Below are 17873 nucleotides of genomic sequence, written 5' to 3'. Positions count from 1 at the left end.
TGATAAGCTGTGCGTCCGACATGACGTCACAAAATAAAAATCGTAGTTGACTTATCGATTAATAAGCGCAAATGTTATTTTTGGCGCTATTTTGAAAGTGAAATGAGACTCAAAACCAAAATAAATTGCTTTAAATTTAAAAAGGGATTTAATTAAACATGTTGTGAACAAAACGAAATTCGATATAATTGTTGTAAATTGTGTGTTTTTTTACTTAGATTCTAGGCAGGATGAATTGGCCTGCTTATTGTTTGTGTTTGCCAATTCGTATTTTTGACGTTCCTTTGTCTTTTTGTTGTAGACCCGAACAATGCCATAAATGACGACAACAAGGACAATGGCAAACAGCAGGCAACTCAGGACAAACCAGGGATAAAACGAGGAGTTGCCCTCCTCTTCCACCGACGACCATTCGTTGTAGCCTTCAGTGGCATTGACGCTCATCCTCGCCGGCGATGCATTCGCATCGCGGAAAAGTGAAGCCTTTGCCAGATTACGCGAATCGGGTGCTTCAAAGGCCGGTTCGGTGCTATCGATGCGCACGAAGGTCAAACGACCACCGTTCAGCGGCTGCTTGTAGCGGAGCAATCCATGTCCAAAGTACTCGTAGATGTCCGCATCGAATTCCCGATGCTGATCCACCCATTGGCCAATCACCTGCAATTTTACCTCGCTCTTCGCGTCCATGGTGCGGCCAAAATATGCCTGCTCCTGCACATCCAAGCCGCCCACACCATCCGCATCCAGTTCCAGCACCGAGCCACGATGCTCCAGTAGCAGTGGCAACTTCGCCAGCTGCTCCAGCTGGAAAACGCTGCTCGTATTCACGCGTATCTTCTCCACAAACTCATAGCTCAGGCTGCCATAGATGGGCTTCCGCTGTCCACTGGGATTCTTCAGCACTCCATTGCCCAGTCTCATCTTGTAGCTGTTGGTCACATTCCGCCAGGGCAAATAGGTCACATTCCTCAGCTGATACATCAGCGGCTGCAGCTCGACGAGCACATTGATATTATCATCAATACCATACTGTGGCAGCAAGGAGAGCATTAAATTGTATTGTATTGGTAGCTATTGGGAGCTATTTCATCTTCACTTACAAAATTATCCTCAAAGATCATGACCACACAGGTGAACATGTTGTCCAGCACATTGTTGACTAAATCCGCGTGTCGAAAATGACACAATTCGGTCTTTTCTCGCTGCACATTAGTCGCCTTGGCAATATAGCTGAGTCGTTCCTTGGGATTCAGTTCGCTCGCATACTGCTCCATCATGGTGGTGTAGGGCACCCATGCCAACATGGAGCTGGCTTTCCCATCGCATATATCCCGTTGGCCACCTCGTCCACTTAGCTCCCCATTGTACAGCTTGAAGAAGTGATTATTGCTGCGCTTCATCAAAGTCGAGCCGTGATCCGTGCACAGCGTATCAATGAGGATTTCCTGGGGATTAGTCAAGTTGCGAATATATCTATAAGTATACACTCATATATATAATCTTATTCTTATCTATAACCATTATCTCTCTGCCCTGTTCACATTATCTACTCACAGACACTTTTCCTCGTTTCCAGTCTTATTTTTGTTTATTATTATCGGCGCAGCTAATTGAATTTGGAATATATATATTATATATATGTACAGAATGCAAAACTACTCGACTTTGATTTATATTTGGTGTATATAATCTATATTGGCCATATATAGATTGAAGAGCCTTGCGCTTGTCATTTAATGATTTAATGGCAAACAGCTCGTTTTGGACAGGCGATGACAACAACATCAACCTCATCTTAGCCTCGGCTGATTGATCGCAGTTAATGCCTTAAAAGGCTATTATTTTTAACGATGTGTTAACTATGTGCATTAAATCATTAACATAAAATATATACATATATTGTTTGAATTGATCTCTATACCAATTATATGGTAATCTGACTAATGGACACTGATTTGACATCGAACTAACTAAAAATAAATTAACATTATTAAAAGCGCATTTCAAAATATCTTAATGAAATAGCTAACTATTTCCATGTGCCTGTATATATATGTATATATATGTCGTTGTGTAGGTTTTGGATTTGTAGAATCTTTTTTAGTCGCTAAAGTTTTTAGTTTAGTTTAATTAGATTTAAATACACATTGCATTTTGAAATACAAATAATTAAAATAAGTTTGAATATATCAAAATGAGTGTCATCAATTTTCGATATAAATAAACAATTAATTTGAATAAAAATCGTTATGGACCCTGTTGGACTCACCTTCTCCTTGGCCGTCAGGGTTATGGCTGTTATGTGACACTGGGACTGCCCCTCGTTGCTGGCGAGGAACACACGTCGCTCTAAATCACTGAGCAGCAATGGTTCCGTTTTAATGCAGAAATCCGCACGCTCCTCAAACGCCAAACAGCTCGACGTGGACAGCAGGAGGCGGAGCAGAAGCAGCAATCCAAATGCGAAAATGCCCATTGTTTGGTTCTACTTTGATGAGTTAAGTGAATGAGCTGTAATGTTTTCCGTTGCGTTGATACGCGCGACTTCGACGACAAATCGTAACTAAATTTAACAATTAGAACTGGCCAGCTTTTTTTTTGTAATCGTTATTTGCTCACTGAATTCAGTCATTCAACTTGACCGCAAAATCCACGATAGATACGCAGCCTTATAACCATATTTATCTATTTGTGCTTGGAGGATAAACTTGGAGTATTGCGAACCCCAAAAGCAAATCGCCAAAGTAACTGAATTGATTAACATTCAACGAAAAAAAGAGAAAAAAAACCATATATATCGCTTGCACGTCATTTCAGAGATAAGATAATAACTCAGGTGTCTATATCGGTATCATGGTTCGACTCCACACAATGACGAAACGCTACTGAAAAATATTAAAACATAATTTGATTATAAATCGCAATTGCAACGGTAGCCATAATTAATATTATTCAATTTGTTTACAACTGCGTCTGCTTTACTACAACTACATTAACTAGTTTTTTTGTTTTACATTTTTATTCATTAATAGAAAAGTATATAATTGTAATAAACTCTGTACAATTGAAAATTGTTGAACAATTCTTTTTTTTTCTGTTTCTTTTTTGTTGCTTACTTACAACTGCTTCTTAACAGGTCAGTTTAGTTTTTACGTTTTGATGAACTTTTTACATTTTGAACCATTTGTACAAACTTGAACATAAAAATATAGTTTAAGTTAACAGCTTATAAAACTAGGCGTAAATATATAGCTAGTGTGTGTGTTTCTTTTTGAGAGGGGTGCAATTCCGAGAGCTCGACAAGCTGCGCAAAATAAACAAAGCATTGAAGGAGTCGAGAAGTCGAATTAATCTGTGGATAAATAGAGGGATACAAGGGATATAATATGATGATATTTTTGGTCAGCTTGAGGAGGTAATTTCAAATTACCTTCGCTGCTGGCATCGCCTTCAAAATCCAAATCTTCACCATTGAGAATGGCAATATCTTCCTCATCGTCATCATCGCCATCCTCCAAATCGCTATCGTTGTCATCATCGTCGCTCGAGGACCAAGTATCGATCAGATCGCGATGGCTGCGCAACGGGAAACCAAGAAAATTCGGACCAAGTGCAAAAGCTGTCCAAACAAAAGGAATTGTGTAAGTATTCAAATCATAATAGAATCAGATATATATATATATGAAATTAATTACCATTTTCAGAGCCCGTATCGGAGCCCGTGTCGGAGCCCTCCTCATTGGATTCGGGCACCTCCTCATCATCTTCCTGCAAGCATAGACATAATATTAAATTCAATATCATCCATCTGCCGCATGAGCGTTCTGAGATCGACAGGGGCTCCGGTACCGGCACCACCGGCACCACCCAGTGTACGTGCTCGCCGTCGCACACCAACAATTGAGTTATTGGGCGCATGCTGGCGAGCCAGATTCGAATTGGCATGGGACGCTGTGTGCCTCAGCCAAATCGGACGACGGCCAGCACCAATGGCTGCTGCTTCCAATGCATCCAATGGAACAGCAATTGGCACAGCAGCATCAGCATTGGCCTCATCGGCATCAAGCAAAGCTAAATTTGGCGCTGGCGTATGGGGGCGTGGTGCCGCCTCTTCGACGAAGCGAATTAGAACGGAATCACCGCCTCCGGCTGCATGAATGGCTGACGGTGGCGGCTCCACCGACGCACCGGACGCAGAAGCGCCGCTTCTAACGCCACCCTCATCGACGGCCAGATCCTTAACCGGACGCACCTCTTCCGAGCGTTCGCTCTTTTTAACGCCCACTGCATAGATTTTCACATATGTCTCCTGCTTCGAATCGTAACCGCTGTGATCCTCAACGACGGCAATCAGGCTGCCATTGGCGCTAACACTCAAATCGTTGATATTCCGCTTCACATCGATGGTCGCAATACTTGAATAATCGTACGCATCCAGCACATTAAAGCTCGTATCATAGGTGGTCGTCTCCACATCATGATCCCGATCCGCACCCAAACTAGCGCCATATATCACATGCATTGGCGAGAAGGTGCAATTGCGTTGATCCAACACCGGGACAGTCTGCAGCAGATGGAACGTGCGCAGATCCCACACTTCCGTATTGGCTATGATCTGTTGAATAAAAACGAAGTTTACACATATATTTATGGACATTAAGGAGTTGATTTAAGGACTCACCTCGAGACAGTTGGGATGAAAGACGCCCGAAATGCACTGATTGAACTTGTCAAATTTGTGTATCTCTTTGCCGGAGCGCACATCCCAGAGCACACCATCTGGATTGACAAAATATATAAATATGAGAATGTAAATATAAAAAATATATAACATATTTATGCCAGGAACCTCACCTGAGAGCAGCAGTTCGTCTGTGCGGCAGAGTGTGGCTCGATTCTTGGTGTACTGATTGGGTATGGTGGGCGTAAAGGTGAACACCTTGGAGCCCGTATTCACATCGTACAGCACAGCGCACTGCAAAAGGGAAAATAAGAGTTCATTGGTTGATTAAAGAGCAACTGCAGAATCAGAACTCACATCTGTGTGGGTGCCCAGCAGACGATCCTGTGTGGTCTGGCTAAACTCACAGTAGCCCACCTCAGGCAGCCGCAGCTTGGAGCGGAACTCGTTGTCACTGATGGACCACAGCACCGTGGTGCGCAGACGCCACAGACTGGTGGTCAACACCAGATCTCCGGCACGATTCGCCTGTATTGCGTCCACACCGTACGTGTGGCAAATGGAGGAGAACTGTTCGACGCCATCGTTCATGTTGAACACTTTGCTCTCGCCCTGATGGGTGCCCACAATCAGATAATTGCCAACGACATCACAGCACGTGAACTCCAGATCATCGTAGTCGGCGGAACGCATGGTGCGCCACGGTGCAAAATGTGTGTGGACATGTCGACGATCGAAGCGAGCCGTATTGAAACCAGCCTGCGTGCGAAAGTGTCGCGATGTCAGATTATAATTGGAGCTGACCAGTCGGCTCGGACGTGGATCGGGGCACTTGTGCGGTTCGTAGAGATCGAACTGGGGACAGGTTGTCACCGGATTGTTGCACAACGAATGCTGATTCGTCAGATACTCGGTGACAATGCTGTTGAGCGTCACACGCTTCGGATGCAACATGGGCGACACAGCCAAGTCATCGGGTAATCCCGACCCGCCCGCACCGGGTTCAACGATCTGCTTTTGGAGGGAGCGACTGACGGACGAGGCGGAACGTTCCGTTTTGCGCAGCTTGATGGGCGTCTGTGCGCTGAGGTAGTTGAAATTGGGTACACCCAATGTGGCAGATGCAGCGCCACCAGCAGCAGCAGCAGCAGCTGCCGAAGTGGAGGCACCACCACTACTGCTGCTGCAGTGCGGCAACAGATCTTCACTGCGATTCTGTAATTCACCATTGTGCGACATGATGGCAGCATTCACATCCTGCATGCGATTGCGCAAACGACTGCGCGACATCGAGCTGATGCCAGCGAATCCTTTGTAGTCGAAGGGTGACTGGTGAAAATTGCGCGTTGTGGTCGTCTGGAGCGGAAGGCCTACTTCACGTTGCAGCATCTGGGCTGTTTGGGCCAAACCTTTGCTCTCCAAATGCTCAAAGATTAGCTGATACAGTTGCTGTTCGTTGTATTGAATGCGCGTCTGGGCAATCACATTGGCCTTGTGCATGTTGGTTAGCGATGGATCCAACGGATTATTTAGTGGCTTCGTTTTGCCCGAGATGCGTTCGAGCAGCTCGAGGGCATACTTCTGGAAGAGCACATGTTCCGCCCGCTTCTCTTGCAGTATGGGATCGCGCATCAGTGTCTGCAGTAGACCGCTGGCAAACAACGGCAGCTTGCCCACAATTTGACGCACACGATCCGAGCGTGCGAGTCCGGCGAGAGCACGGCATGCCATGCCGCGTATGCAGTCCGCATCGGTGATGGGTCCTTTGGTCTGCATCAACGAGAGCAGCACCACAATGCCATTGTTGGAGCACACCGATTCCCAGACCTTCTCGACGAGTTCCTCGGCATATTTCTGATTCGCTTTATTCTTGCGCGATGAGCTGGCGAACTTCAGGAGAGCTGTGCTCCCATTATCCTTGCGTATGATGGGCGAACAGACGCAATGACAGAGCACGGCCAAAGCGGATTTGATGACCTCAGCATCGGCGGTAATTTCACCGGCAGCGGCGCCGAGCACTGAACAAAAACCAGACGTTGTTGTCTTGTCGAGCATCTGGAGACGCTCGCAGAGCACCAAATAGACACGTGGTATTACACAACAAACACTGAGCACATCCAATGCGGAGCGCACAGTCTCCGATCGACCTGTGTTCACCCAGTCATAGCTGAACGCAATGATGCGCAACAGCATTGCAATTCCACCCAGCTTGAGCAGCTGATCCACTGGCTCCCAATGCGCACGCACCGAGGTGTGCTCCTGCAGGGTGCGCAGCTGTTCGTGCAACTGATCAAAGGTCAACTTGGCTGCGACCGTCGGCTGCTGGCTAAAGTAGTGTGCCGACGATGAGGCGGACGATGTCGCATAGTGTTGGCATAGGAAGTTATTGTACTTGTAGAAGAAATGTGCCTCCATATAACGCTTCAGGGCGATGCACACATGTCGCACCATTTGACGTGAGGCGCACTCCACATCCTCATTGATGTCCGAAGCGTTGTCATTGTCATTCTGCGTGGGATCCAAGATCTTCAACACCGATATCTGGGAAGCATATGTAAAAAGTAAAAGTGTAAGCAGGAATAGTTAAGGTTCCTCAGTCAAGTTCAACTCACGACATTGTACAGCTTTCGCAGGCCATCCTGTGCATCAAACTCATCGAGTATAACCTTGAACTGAAAGCTCAAACTGAAGAACATGGTCGCATGGCACTTGGAGGAGTCATGACAACGACCCAATATCCACAAGGCATAGCGCACTAAATTCGATATCAGAGGACGCGGCATGCTGCAAATGCGCTCCATGGCATCCTCACAGTAGGCCAAATAGTAAATGGCTATGGAGACGCCAGTAGTTGCCAAACTTGGACGTGGCACATTCAACAGTAGCTGCAGCAATAGAATAATAATTTTAATGTATAACCAATATCCATATGGGTTCCCAACTCACCTCCAGGCCACCGCGTGAAATGAACTCCAAGGCAAACTTCTTGTGGCAGAGCAACGAGGCGAGATATTTGAGCACCTCGTAGGCGAGGCAAGTGTCGCGTCTGTCCAACTCCTCGAGATGGCCAAAGATGAGCGTCATCACATTGTTACCGAAGGCCATGCCCAGAAACTCCTGATACTCGCCCAGGCTGGTCAGGAAGCGCATGATGAGCATCTGGCTGGTGTCCGCAGTCGGCGGATGCAGTGGAATATACATGCGTTTATAATAACGTGACAGTGGAAACGCATCGCGACTGTTCTCGAAGAGAATGGACATATTGCTGGCACTGCCACTGGCGCCGTTATGCTGCGGCGATTGTGGTGCGGATGCAGCACCACCACCACACGCCATCCAGCTGAGCATCCCCGGCGAGAAACTGCTGTCCGCCGAGTTGTTGTGATGCGATGTGCCGGCCGCGACGCCCGTAGATTCTGTTGCTGAGTTGTTTTTGCTCATGCGACTGCAGGCGTGCAACAAATGGAGGCGATTGATCATCTTGGGCACCAGGCGCATGTTTTGATCACGACACGTGATGGCAATATCGCTGACCTCCATGGCAGTGGCCAACAGACCAGTTGCATAGCTCTGCAGCGGCTCAATGCTGTCCTCTGCCCAATTGTACAGACGATTAATGATGCCATCTTCCTCAGCGGTTTGAAACACGGCTGTCGTCTCCAATCCCGGCATAACAACCAATATCAGACGACACGCAATGATATTTAGCTCCAGAGAGCTGCGACTTACGTTCTGCCGCGTGAAATAGTTCTCCCGGAGATAATCGTTGAGCAGCTAAAAGGTTGAGGGTAAAAGAATTCAAGATTAAAATGAATATTGAAATAAATAGAACAATTTGAACAGATTATCGAATATTATAATTGCGTACCTTGCCCATGAACTGATCCTTGCGAAAGAGCAGCTTCAGCAGCAGTCCATACTGGCAACTGGGATCGGTGCGATAGGGATGCCTCAGATCCAACGGATCCGGATCCTTGCGCATATACGCATCCTTTTCGCGCTCAAATATCTCAGCCAGACTGCAATTATCACAATGTGTATATATAAATATATGGGATTATATATATTCATTAACTTTTACCTTCTGAGCGTGGGCACTGGATCGTAGCCACTTGTTGTTTGCTCCTGTTCCCATTTGTCAATGATTTGAGTGAGTTCCTTTTTGGTGGCCGAGCGCCTGTCGGCGGCTGGATCATCATCTGCATTGCCATTGCCAGCATCATCGCCACCGCTCTCATCTTCAGCAGCAGGCTCGCCATCGCCATCCCCATCGCCATCAGCTTCTCCATCGCCATCACCTTCACCTTCACCTTCTGCCTCCCCCTCGGCATCAGCAACTGAATTGCTATCACTTTGAGCATCCGCTTCGGCTTCGCCTTCACCAGCCTGATCCAGTGCATCGCCTATGCTGTCATCGCTTTGATAGGCAGCCGCAAACACGGCATTATCCAGGGAGGTGTCGTTGTCATTTCTCATCAATTCATCGGCAGCATCGTCTTCCTCCTGCGCCGCGGCATTCCCATCATTATTGTCATTCGCATGCGACATTCTGCGACCGGACCACGAGCCAAGCGCTGTACGCCAATTATTTATATATTCGTTTCGAACTTTGTGGAAATTTTATGTGTTTATATTTACGATGGGATCGAGTTGATTACAATGCAAATTCCTTGCCGCTAAACCACGCGCTTCTCTTTTTTTTTTGCCAATGAAACAGTGTGACCATCTGCCTGGCTAGAGAGGAGAGCGTGCGAATCGTGAGTGGGCTGCTTGTCAAATATATCGCGCAGACAATATTGAGTCACAGTAATTTAAATCAACTCAAAGTTAAAATTGCTTTAAATCAGCAGTTGTTGTTCGTTGTACTTATTTAACAACTAGTTCAATTATGTGGCAGCTTTTTAAGAACAGAAATCACCGCCTATTCAACAACCAGTTAACTATCTGGCAACTCAGTATGCAAAAAAATCATCGCATATTCAAAAGCCAAATTAATCGCCGCATATCGCCGAAAAAAGTTTATCGATGTGTCGCGTCATTGTTTTGTTTTGGGCACCTCATCAAGAACCAACACACATTTATTAATAATTTAGACAATAAAATGGGATTCCTATTCATACTTAGTTGGATATCCCTGGCATTACAGATCATCTTCTTGACACTCTCCATAGGTACGTGTACAACTGAGCGAGCAATGTGTATTATCTAATATATGCCCGTATTTTTCATAGTTGCTGGACTTTATTATCTGGCTGAATTGGCCGAGGAATATACAACGTCAACGCGTCGTTTTATATTGTTTATGATCAGTTTCACGATATTCGTGTACATCATGTTGATCTTCTTCGAGGACTTCTCGTGGACGATGATGGTGTGCGGTTTGCTGGCGCAGGCATTTCATTTTAGTATTATGACTAGTTTTCCATTTATACGATTGCTGTCGCTGCCATTTATTGGCTCGCTGGTAATGCTGGTGGTAAATCATCTGCTCGCCTTTCAGTATTTCACTAGCGTCTATGTGCCCTTTACGCAGGTGAGTCTATCGACAATTGGACGCGATATGTTGACTATGGATTTGTCTACTCCTTGTGCAGGTGCTTGCCTATTTTACAATCTGCATGTGGATGGTTCCCTTTGCACTGTTCGTTTCGGTCAGTGCCAATGACAATGTGTTGCCCACGACAATTGGCCTGAATGAGCGAAGATTGGGCAGCAGTAATCCGGATGTGGTCAGTAATTATTTCTCGGGAAACAAAAAGCTTGGCTTACTTTCGCTGTTTAACTATGTGAAGGACACGCTACTGCCAGGACGTAGCAAGAAATCGTTTTAAGAGAGAGAAAGCTAATCAATTTATTGTAAAAAAAATTTAATGATCCTTTAGTTATTTATTTTGTAATACAAGCCCCTTTTTAGAGTTAATAGAGATGAAGATATTTCACATGATGCAAATGTGGGGAGTGGCAGTGATTTATTTATTCTGGACTTTGACGGTGCCGTCAGCCATGCCAAAATAGCATTTGATTGCCATGTCAACGAATAGACCCGTCTCCATGACGCCCGGTATCATGGTTATTGCGCGATTCACCTCATCCCAGTTGTATTCACGTTTCGCCACAAATTTCCAGTCGATCAGAAAGTTGCCATTGTCGGTGACAATGGGACCGGCCTTCATCAATGCCACACGCAGCTCAGCATGTCCCCCGAAAAGCTCCTCGATTTTCAGTTTGACTGGCACATGGGCCTGGGGTGATACCTCGATGGGTATGCCACGGCACCACTGTTCGCCGAGGCGCAGTGATTTCTTTGTGTAATCGGCAATGACAATCATCTTCTTGGCACACGATGCCACAATTTTCTCCTGCAGCAGGCAACCGCCGCCGCCCTTAATCAGCACCATGGCATTGTCCACCTCATCGGCACCATCGATGTAAACATCAATTTTGCTATGGCGATCCAAATCGCCCAATGTCAAATTATGATCGAGTATCAGCAAACGTGCCTGATACGATGATGGCACACAGATGATGTCCGCCAAGGCGCCATCCTTCCACACACGTTCCGCAATGCGTTCGACGGCAAAGACAACGGTTGATCCACTGCCAATGCCCACCACTTTTGTCTCCTCGGTGACCCACTGGTCGACCGCGGTTATTGCCGCTAGCTTCTTGGCTGCATCCAATGCTATCTTATCCGTCATCTTGTTCTTGCAGCCTGCAGTTGAATTATTGCGCTGATTGATGGTTGAGGATTTAAATCCCAATGAGATCAATTGTGGTAAACCTCGACACAATGGCAACAATGGCTTCAACATGTGCTCTTCTCTCTCTCCAAATTTCAATGTGACCCGGCTTCAGCTTCGCAATCACAAATCTATTTTCACTGACACCAGCTGAAATTTAGCTCTTGAGTAAGCTGCTTATTATTTAGAAACAGTATGAAATAATAAATAATAATAATGGAAGTGTCTTCTAAAGTCTGTTTTATAGCTTCAATAAGTTGCCGCATTGGGAATTTAATCCACAACATTTTAGCAATATCTTATCGATATTTTCAACTAGTGTCACTGCATTATAAACATTAGAGACGCTAAACTAATATCGACTTAATTGATATTCATCGAATAAAATCAACCCTGCATTGTCGCCACCGCCAGAAGTAGAACAGCAGCAAGCAGCCGTTACCTTTCAAAATATTCAACAGGTTTTAAAATAAAATGGCCTAAAATAATGTGCAGATTTTAACTTTATTTATATGGATGATTGTAATTCAATTTAATTATTATATTATATGTGAGTCGTTATAGTCGTTATAGTGGCATCCATCAGATCCTCGTACCTGGCTACAGTCTGCATCCGTTTAAAGTCAGTTGGACAACGGTGATGCGCCGCAAGGATGGAAGTGTGGATTTCTATCGCTTCTGGGATGACTATAAGAACGGCTTTGGTAATTTAAATGGCGAGTTCTTCATAGGACTCGACAAGCTCCATTTCATTACCAAAGCTGTGGATCAGGAATTACTAATAACAATGGAGGACTTAAATGGACGACATAGGTTTGCAAAGTATGATCGATTTGCAATCGATGGAGAAATGCAATCATACAAGCAGATCACATTGGGCACTTACTCCGGAGGTGCTGGTGAATCCATGCGAATACATGCGGGTAAAAAGTTCACAACCAGGGATCGGGACTATGATACACATGACGACAATTGTGCTGAAATGTTTACGGGTGCCTGGTGGTATGATGCCTGCCACGACAGGTACTATATACCAACAGATTTGATTAATAAGCAATAGTTTATTAATATATATTTTTATTTGACAGCAATCTGTTTGGAAAATATATTCCGCAAAACTGTCGTGACATTAGTTGGCTTATGTTTACGGGTTACTCATCCTACCTAAAGCGTGTCCAGATGATGATAAGACCGAGGAGGGCTGAACACAGTAGCTGAATACATTTTCAAAACAATTGTTTCCTTTAATCTTTCAAATGTAGCCGAAGCGAGCAGAGCAGTGAAAGTCATTAGCCAAGAATATATTTTTAGACTAAGCCAGTTTGTTTTACAATAAATACGCTTGAGTCAAGTCATTATTTAATTTCTTATTGCTAACAATAGATGCAGAACAAACTTCGCTTTTACTATAATACAAATACATATACATACTTATGGAATATTTAAGCTTCGAAGCACTTTGTAAACGAATGCCAGCTGACGGAAATGCGCCAAAAGTAAGTAGAAAGCGCAGTGATGTAATAATAGTTTTCTGGATGCAATCGGGACAATGAAGTGCATACAATTTGCACAACCAACAGCAGCATCACAACAACAATAACAACAAGAAACCACAATACAAAAGTCGTTTAAAGTAAAACGCTTGCCTAGATAATGATAAGAAATGGTTGGAAAAACCATTAAGAGCATTCCTTCTTGGCTTAGATGGCGAGTAGATGTGAGTAGAGAAAGGGGCGGAATGGGTAAGGAAGGCGTTGAGACTTTCCATTGCTGACCAATGAATTGCAAATGGGGGAATTCCCCATTCCTCGAAAGGCCGCCCGCATCATGTTTCTGTTGCTCTTCGCCAATATTCCGAGTGGGAGTTCAGCAGTTGGACCATTTCCGAGTATGGTATTTGGTAGAAATTTAATACTTTTAGTGCACAAAGCGAAAACTCTGTTGAATGAAAATTGCGATAAGGCTGAATAAGGCAAAGCACAATCACAAAGGTGATTGCAATTTCTTCATTTTTTGCTAAATGTGGGACACAAGCTGAATGCCATACGAAACAGCAAAAAGATACTTACAAAAAAAGCTGTAAAAAAAAAAGAAGAAGAAGAAACATCAAATGTGTTAATGGAAGGAAATGGATTACAAGTGCAACAAAGAAAATATGCATGTATGCATCTCAAGATAGACTGTTTTTTTTTTATCATTAGCAAATGAAGTTGTCAGGTGCAATGAGTGGTGTCTTAAAGATATGCAAGAGTTCACTTCTGCTGTCCTTATTATGATCTATTGCTGTAACTTAAATTTGTGCAAGGCTTCTCTTTTTTAGAGAATTGATTTTAAATTGTACTAAATTAATTTATTTTAATGCATATGAAAACAAATCAATTGTTTGACACAACGTGTAACAATATTAAAGCATCCTTTTGTCAAGCGTATGCGAACAGTGCCAATGTAAATATCAATTATGTGAAACAAAAGCCCTTCACACACACACACACACACACACACATGTACACACACACACATGTAAAAGGGGAAAAAAATGATAAATGCAAATGGTTAATTAAAGGAATGCATTGTTTAATGTGCCCCTTGTGGCTGCCACACGCTTCAACACCTGCATGCAAAACCATTTCCCATTCCTCATTCGCCCGATCCCCAATTCCCATCCCTCACTTTTCCTCAATTACACGCACAAACTTTGCACAAAAAAGTGGCAAAATGGCAAAAAGCAAAGAGCAAAGAGCAGCAATTGCAAATGGAGCCGCGACCCAGTTGCGATGCCGTTTTCCTATTATGCTCCCCAAATAGCCGGGATCGGGGAGCACTGGGAGGAAAATGTGCATTTCAAAAAAAGGTCTCGTTTTTTGAGTGGGAGAGAAAGAGAGAGAGAGAGAGAGAGAGAGGGAGAGAGAGAGTTATGAGTTGGGAATGCTGATGATGACAATGTCAATGCTTGGTGTGTTGGACTCTGTGCTGCACTCAATGACTTTACCAATGGCTATATAATTTATAATTTGATTAGCACATCGCTGACTGCACACTCGAGGGGGGGTTGCCTACAATGGAGGCGCTACAAAAGTTAAACGGATGTGCATTTGAATGCAAAGAGGGGTGCAGAGTTTCTAAGCCTCTTATCTGAGCTTCCTATTGAACATGCTAATGGCGGAGGGACGAATGCGGGGGAACTGTGGGTGGCTTGGGAGCTGGTAAATCACACTGCGTTAACTGAGACAATGACAAATGATGATGAAGTGGTGGCAATGGAAAAGGATGCCTTGACTTAGCCTTGCCCTGCCCTGCCTTGCCTTGCCTTAGCCCAAAGTTTTATCTTCAGCTTTCAATTAATATTCGAAGTGGCGTTTTTTATTGGAACCCAACCACAAAAACACGCCGCACACACAAAAACAAAGGCAGCCCATGATAATCAGTTTTGCATTTGTTGTTGTTGCCACACACACACACACACACACACAGAACAAAGAATTTTTGTGAAAAGCCCCCTTAAGAAATGAATGAGACAAAAAGCAGACTTCCACACTTAAAGTGGATGCGGCGCATGAGAAACGCCTCCAATGTGAAAATTCACATTCATTCATTAAACAATAAACACAGCACAAATGTTGCAAATGTGGGCGTGGCATCTTTAGATTAATGGCCGCAAAACAAAAACGGACTAAATCAATTTATTACACACACAATGTATACGGCAGACAGTGGACCGCATTAAATAAACACATTCAACTGACTTTATTGCAATACACATTTAAGTTAATTAAACAGACAGCAATTTTGAGGGCATCATTTTTTAATTTTTCTTTTTATTGGCAGTTAGTGCTCCCAAAATTGTTGTCTATTTCGAATAACTTGTGAATTTTAGTTCAACGGCTGGCGTCTAGCTGGCAACATGCCCAGCGGCGTCCAGCGATAATGGCAGATATTCGTCTTTAACATCAGATTGAGACGCTTGATCTCCAGGAGCTGTTGGCTCGCTTCCCGCTCATAGAGTTCACGCATCCGCTTCTGACGGGATTTAATGAACAGCGCCTGGGCGGTGTTCAGCTCGATGCTTATCGGTTTTAGAAGGCTCTGGACAAAGCTGCCGCCGCCGGCGACCATGATAAAGTCCCGTCTCGCAGCCAGTTTCAATCTGAGAGCAAGGGAATATACCCATATCGATATCGATAATAACATTAACTGAATGCGATTACTTACAAATTGGTGTACATTTTGAACGCTGGAAAAAGTGCTTTACAAAACAAAAGAAATCTGAAACTTCATATAAACTACAAACAATAACAATAATGTTAACTCAACTGAAAACCCTGCTGTATTATCAAAGCCAATTGAGTTGAGAGAAATGTATAAAATATGCTGCTAATATAAACATTATTTTCTGCAGAGTGTGCAAAATATACAAGGCTTTAACTGTGCCACTCAGATAGCTTAATAAATCTAAAAATAGTAAGAAGCCTTAAGTTAAAGGCCATCATTGTCAAACCAAGCTCAATAATCATGTTAAATGGCGTTAATTAACACAATGAAATGGGCCAACAAGATTAACATAGCATGTGGATAACCACACGTGTGGGAGTATTAGGGCCAGGAAGGAAACCAAAACCGTTTGAATGTAAAGTCGAATAAGCACTTAACCATGTTTGTCAGCCTATCGAAGGTCAGGTCGAGTGAAACGAGGCCACTGAAATAAATAGACAGCAAAAGGGGAAAGGGGAAAGGGAAGGGACGGAAGGGAATGTGGTAACTTCTTGGCCTAAGTCTGGTTGCAATCTCTTCATTTTAATCAAATGTTTCTGTCAAATTTTGTCCTTTAAGTGCAAACACTCGTTGGGTTGAAAAACAAAGCACAATCAATTTTATTGGCAACGTGGATAAACGTTGTTGGCTAGCAACCAACCACTTTTGTAATTAAGCTTGTAGTAGCTTCTCCAAAAGGAACTACACTGGACTTTTCATTAGTCTATTAGAGCGCAGAATAACTAAAAAGGACTCGTCGCTGCTGCAAAAGGACCTGGCGGCTAAACAGCTCTTCTCTTCTAGCCTTTACTTTGGGCAACTGTGGCTAAGCAGAGGAATGACTGCCATTTAACTTAAAATTTGGCAAACAACGAGAAAAGCCAACACAAATCGTTGTTCGACAAAAGTCATATGCGGAGTGGCAGGGAGGGGGAGGGGATGGTGTTGTAGAAGAGGAGAGGAGTGGAGAGGAGAGTTGCTACACTCAGGTGTGTAATTGCAATTCGAATTGGTCAAGTGTAACAATGTAAAGACGCCAACGGAGAGACAGAGCAAGCGACAGCACTGAAAGTTAGTAAGGCGAGTGAATGACCGACGGGGAGCATACCCTGTAACCTATGCAAAAATTTGACTTAAACATTGAAAGCTGTGCTTCGGTTTCTAATAACAAAATCAATTGTTAAATAATTTCTAAGTTTATTGTTGCTTAAGGAAGGCAGTAAGCTGAGTTAGTGCTCGACTGGGAGGATACACTGTACCTTATAAAAAAATTACTTATGCATTGCAAGTTATACTTCTACTTCAAATTAATTGTTAAACTAGAAGGATATCCTGTACGCAATGCACATACACATTGCAAGCTGTGCTCCTGCTTCTAATGACCAATTATTTGTTAAATAACTTCTCTATTGTCTGAGTATCAAAAGAATTGTGGTGCATTAAGATGGCATTCCACAAGGACACACAGAATAAACGAACCTGGCCATAATAACTTGCCTGTTCAAGCTGATCGAGCATAAACATACTTCATGGTTCACAAGTATCTGCCACTGCCTCTTGCTGCCTCACATTGGCACGACTGCTGGATGTCCGTTCAGTATTATGTAATGCTGCTACAGGGTATCAACAAAGAAGAAGAAACACATGCACATATAGAGACTCTTTTGGCACTGCTTGACACCAAGACTAACACATGAGAGCAGCAAAGCGGCGACAACATTGGAATCAATTGGAATCCATGAACTTATGCAGCCAAAACTGCAACTTTGCTGCGAGTTGAAGGATGCTGAGAGGGAGGAGGGACGGGCTGAAAATCAAATTGCAAATTGCATTCAAGTGTCACGTGCATGGACACATTTTTGGAGCTGTTGCCAGCAACTATGCCCGATGCCCGATGCCCGACTCTGTAATGTCGTGAAATTTTTGGGCGCGCGCTTTGAACTTTGAACACATGAGCAGAGTTGGGTTATTGGAATCGCCGCCAAGGCAATCAATGCCAGAGACATGAACTCCCTAAGTGCATGTGTTATGCTAGTAGCAACACAAAGCTAACACACACACACACAGGCACACAGACATACAGACACACTGTTGGGGACAGGACAGCAACACATGCACCTGCGTCATGCCACACTCTTGCGCTGCTCTTTTCCGGGGTGGCAACCATTCATTATGTTGACCACGCTGTCACATTTGCTACGTGA

The 17873-nt window shown here is 44.0% G+C and overlaps 6 protein-coding genes across 6 annotated transcripts; 2 read left to right on the top strand and 4 right to left on the bottom strand.

The window, feature by feature from the left end:
• Window positions 1-127: 127 nt before the first annotated feature.
• On the bottom strand, window positions 128-2690 carry LOC6568971. Its single transcript, XM_001995206.3, has 3 exons — window positions 2270-2690; window positions 1101-1445; window positions 128-1029 (listed from the first exon to the last, which is right to left on the bottom strand). The coding sequence occupies exons 1-3, from the start codon at window positions 2474-2476 to the stop codon at window positions 211-213; spliced, it is 1371 nt and encodes a 456-aa protein (XP_001995242.1). The 5' UTR covers window positions 2477-2690; the 3' UTR covers window positions 128-210.
• Window positions 2691-2929: 239 nt separating this feature from the next.
• LOC6568972 (protein mahjong) lies at window positions 2930-9396 on the bottom strand. The gene is made up of 11 exons (XM_001995207.2): window positions 8763-9396; window positions 8550-8700; window positions 7628-8455; window positions 7294-7566; window positions 5039-7222; window positions 4855-4975; window positions 4682-4779; window positions 4253-4615; window positions 3696-3768; window positions 3431-3619; window positions 2930-3352 (listed from the first exon to the last, which is right to left on the bottom strand). Exons 1-11 carry the CDS (start codon window positions 9227-9229, stop codon window positions 3348-3350), a joined length of 4752 nt encoding a protein of 1583 aa, XP_001995243.1. The 5' UTR covers window positions 9230-9396; the 3' UTR covers window positions 2930-3347.
• Window positions 9397-9535: 139 nt separating this feature from the next.
• Window positions 9536-10552, top strand: LOC6568973 (protein TEX261). The gene is made up of 3 exons (XM_001995208.3): window positions 9536-9852; window positions 9913-10214; window positions 10276-10552. The coding sequence occupies exons 1-3, from the start codon at window positions 9570-9572 to the stop codon at window positions 10510-10512; spliced, it is 822 nt and encodes a 273-aa protein (XP_001995244.2). The 5' UTR covers window positions 9536-9569; the 3' UTR covers window positions 10513-10552.
• Window positions 10532-11695, bottom strand: LOC6570774 (ribose-5-phosphate isomerase). Its single transcript, XM_001996953.3, has one exon. The coding sequence runs from the start codon at window positions 11491-11493 to the stop codon at window positions 10651-10653; it is 843 nt and encodes a 280-aa protein (XP_001996989.3). The 5' UTR covers window positions 11494-11695; the 3' UTR covers window positions 10532-10650.
• A 289-nt stretch (window positions 11696-11984) lies between these two features.
• Window positions 11985-12736, top strand: LOC116805902 (ficolin-1-like). The gene is made up of 2 exons (XM_032741066.1): window positions 11985-12444; window positions 12510-12736. Exons 1-2 carry the CDS (start codon window positions 12062-12064, stop codon window positions 12637-12639), a joined length of 513 nt encoding a protein of 170 aa, XP_032596957.1. The 5' UTR covers window positions 11985-12061; the 3' UTR covers window positions 12640-12736.
• Window positions 12737-15085: 2349 nt separating this feature from the next.
• LOC6568975 lies at window positions 15086-15689 on the bottom strand. The gene is made up of 2 exons (XM_001995210.3): window positions 15631-15689; window positions 15086-15565 (listed from the first exon to the last, which is right to left on the bottom strand). Exons 1-2 carry the CDS (start codon window positions 15642-15644, stop codon window positions 15292-15294), a joined length of 288 nt encoding a protein of 95 aa, XP_001995246.1. The 5' UTR covers window positions 15645-15689; the 3' UTR covers window positions 15086-15291.
• Between the last annotated feature and the right edge of the window lie 2184 nt (window positions 15690-17873).

The sequence above is a fragment of the Drosophila grimshawi genome, unplaced genomic scaffold, assembly GCF_018153295.1.
Source record: "Drosophila grimshawi isolate 15287-2541.00 unplaced genomic scaffold, ASM1815329v1 contig_1367, whole genome shotgun sequence".
Lineage (NCBI taxonomy): Eukaryota > Metazoa > Arthropoda > Insecta > Diptera > Drosophilidae > Drosophila > Drosophila grimshawi.
The sequence above is the reverse complement of the archived record's forward strand: the minus strand, read 5'-3'. Positions and strand labels throughout refer to the sequence as shown.

Bases quoted from the DNA above. Each gene is read 5' to 3' on its own strand.
- LOC6568971 (XM_001995206.3), bottom strand. From the start codon at position 2,476: ATGGGCATTTTCGCATTTGGATTGCTGCTTCTGCTCCGCCTCCTGCTG. The intron at 1,446-2,269 runs GTGAGTCCAACA...ACTAATCCCCAG, and splicing joins CCCTGACGGCCAAGGAGAAG to GAAATCCTCATTGATACGCT. The intron at 1,030-1,100 runs GTAAGTGAAGAT...TTGCTGCCACAG, and splicing joins TGATCTTTGAGGATAATTTT to TATGGTATTGATGATAATAT.
- LOC6568972 (XM_001995207.2), bottom strand. From the start codon at position 9,229: ATGTCGCATGCGAATGACAATAATGATGGGAATGCCGCGGCGCAGGAG. The intron at 4,976-5,038 runs GTGAGTTCTGAT...TCCCTTTTGCAG, and splicing joins TGCTGGGCACCCACACAGAT to TGCGCTGTGCTGTACGATGT. The intron at 4,780-4,854 runs GTGAGGTTCCTG...TTGTCAATCCAG, and splicing joins AGACGAACTGCTGCTCTCAG to ATGGTGTGCTCTGGGATGTG.
- LOC6568973 (XM_001995208.3), top strand. From the start codon at position 9,570: ATGTGGCAGCTTTTTAAGAACAGAAATCACCGCCTATTCAACAACCAG. The intron at 9,853-9,912 runs GTACGTGTACAA...TATTTTTCATAG, and splicing joins CTTCTTGACACTCTCCATAG to TTGCTGGACTTTATTATCTG. The intron at 10,215-10,275 runs GTGAGTCTATCG...CTCCTTGTGCAG, and splicing joins TCTATGTGCCCTTTACGCAG to GTGCTTGCCTATTTTACAAT.
- LOC6570774 (XM_001996953.3), bottom strand. From the start codon at position 11,493: ATGTTGAAGCCATTGTTGCCATTGTGTCGAGGTTTACCACAATTGATC.
- LOC116805902 (XM_032741066.1), top strand. From the start codon at position 12,062: ATGCGCCGCAAGGATGGAAGTGTGGATTTCTATCGCTTCTGGGATGAC. The intron at 12,445-12,509 runs GTACTATATACC...TTTATTTGACAG, and splicing joins TATGATGCCTGCCACGACAG to CAATCTGTTTGGAAAATATA.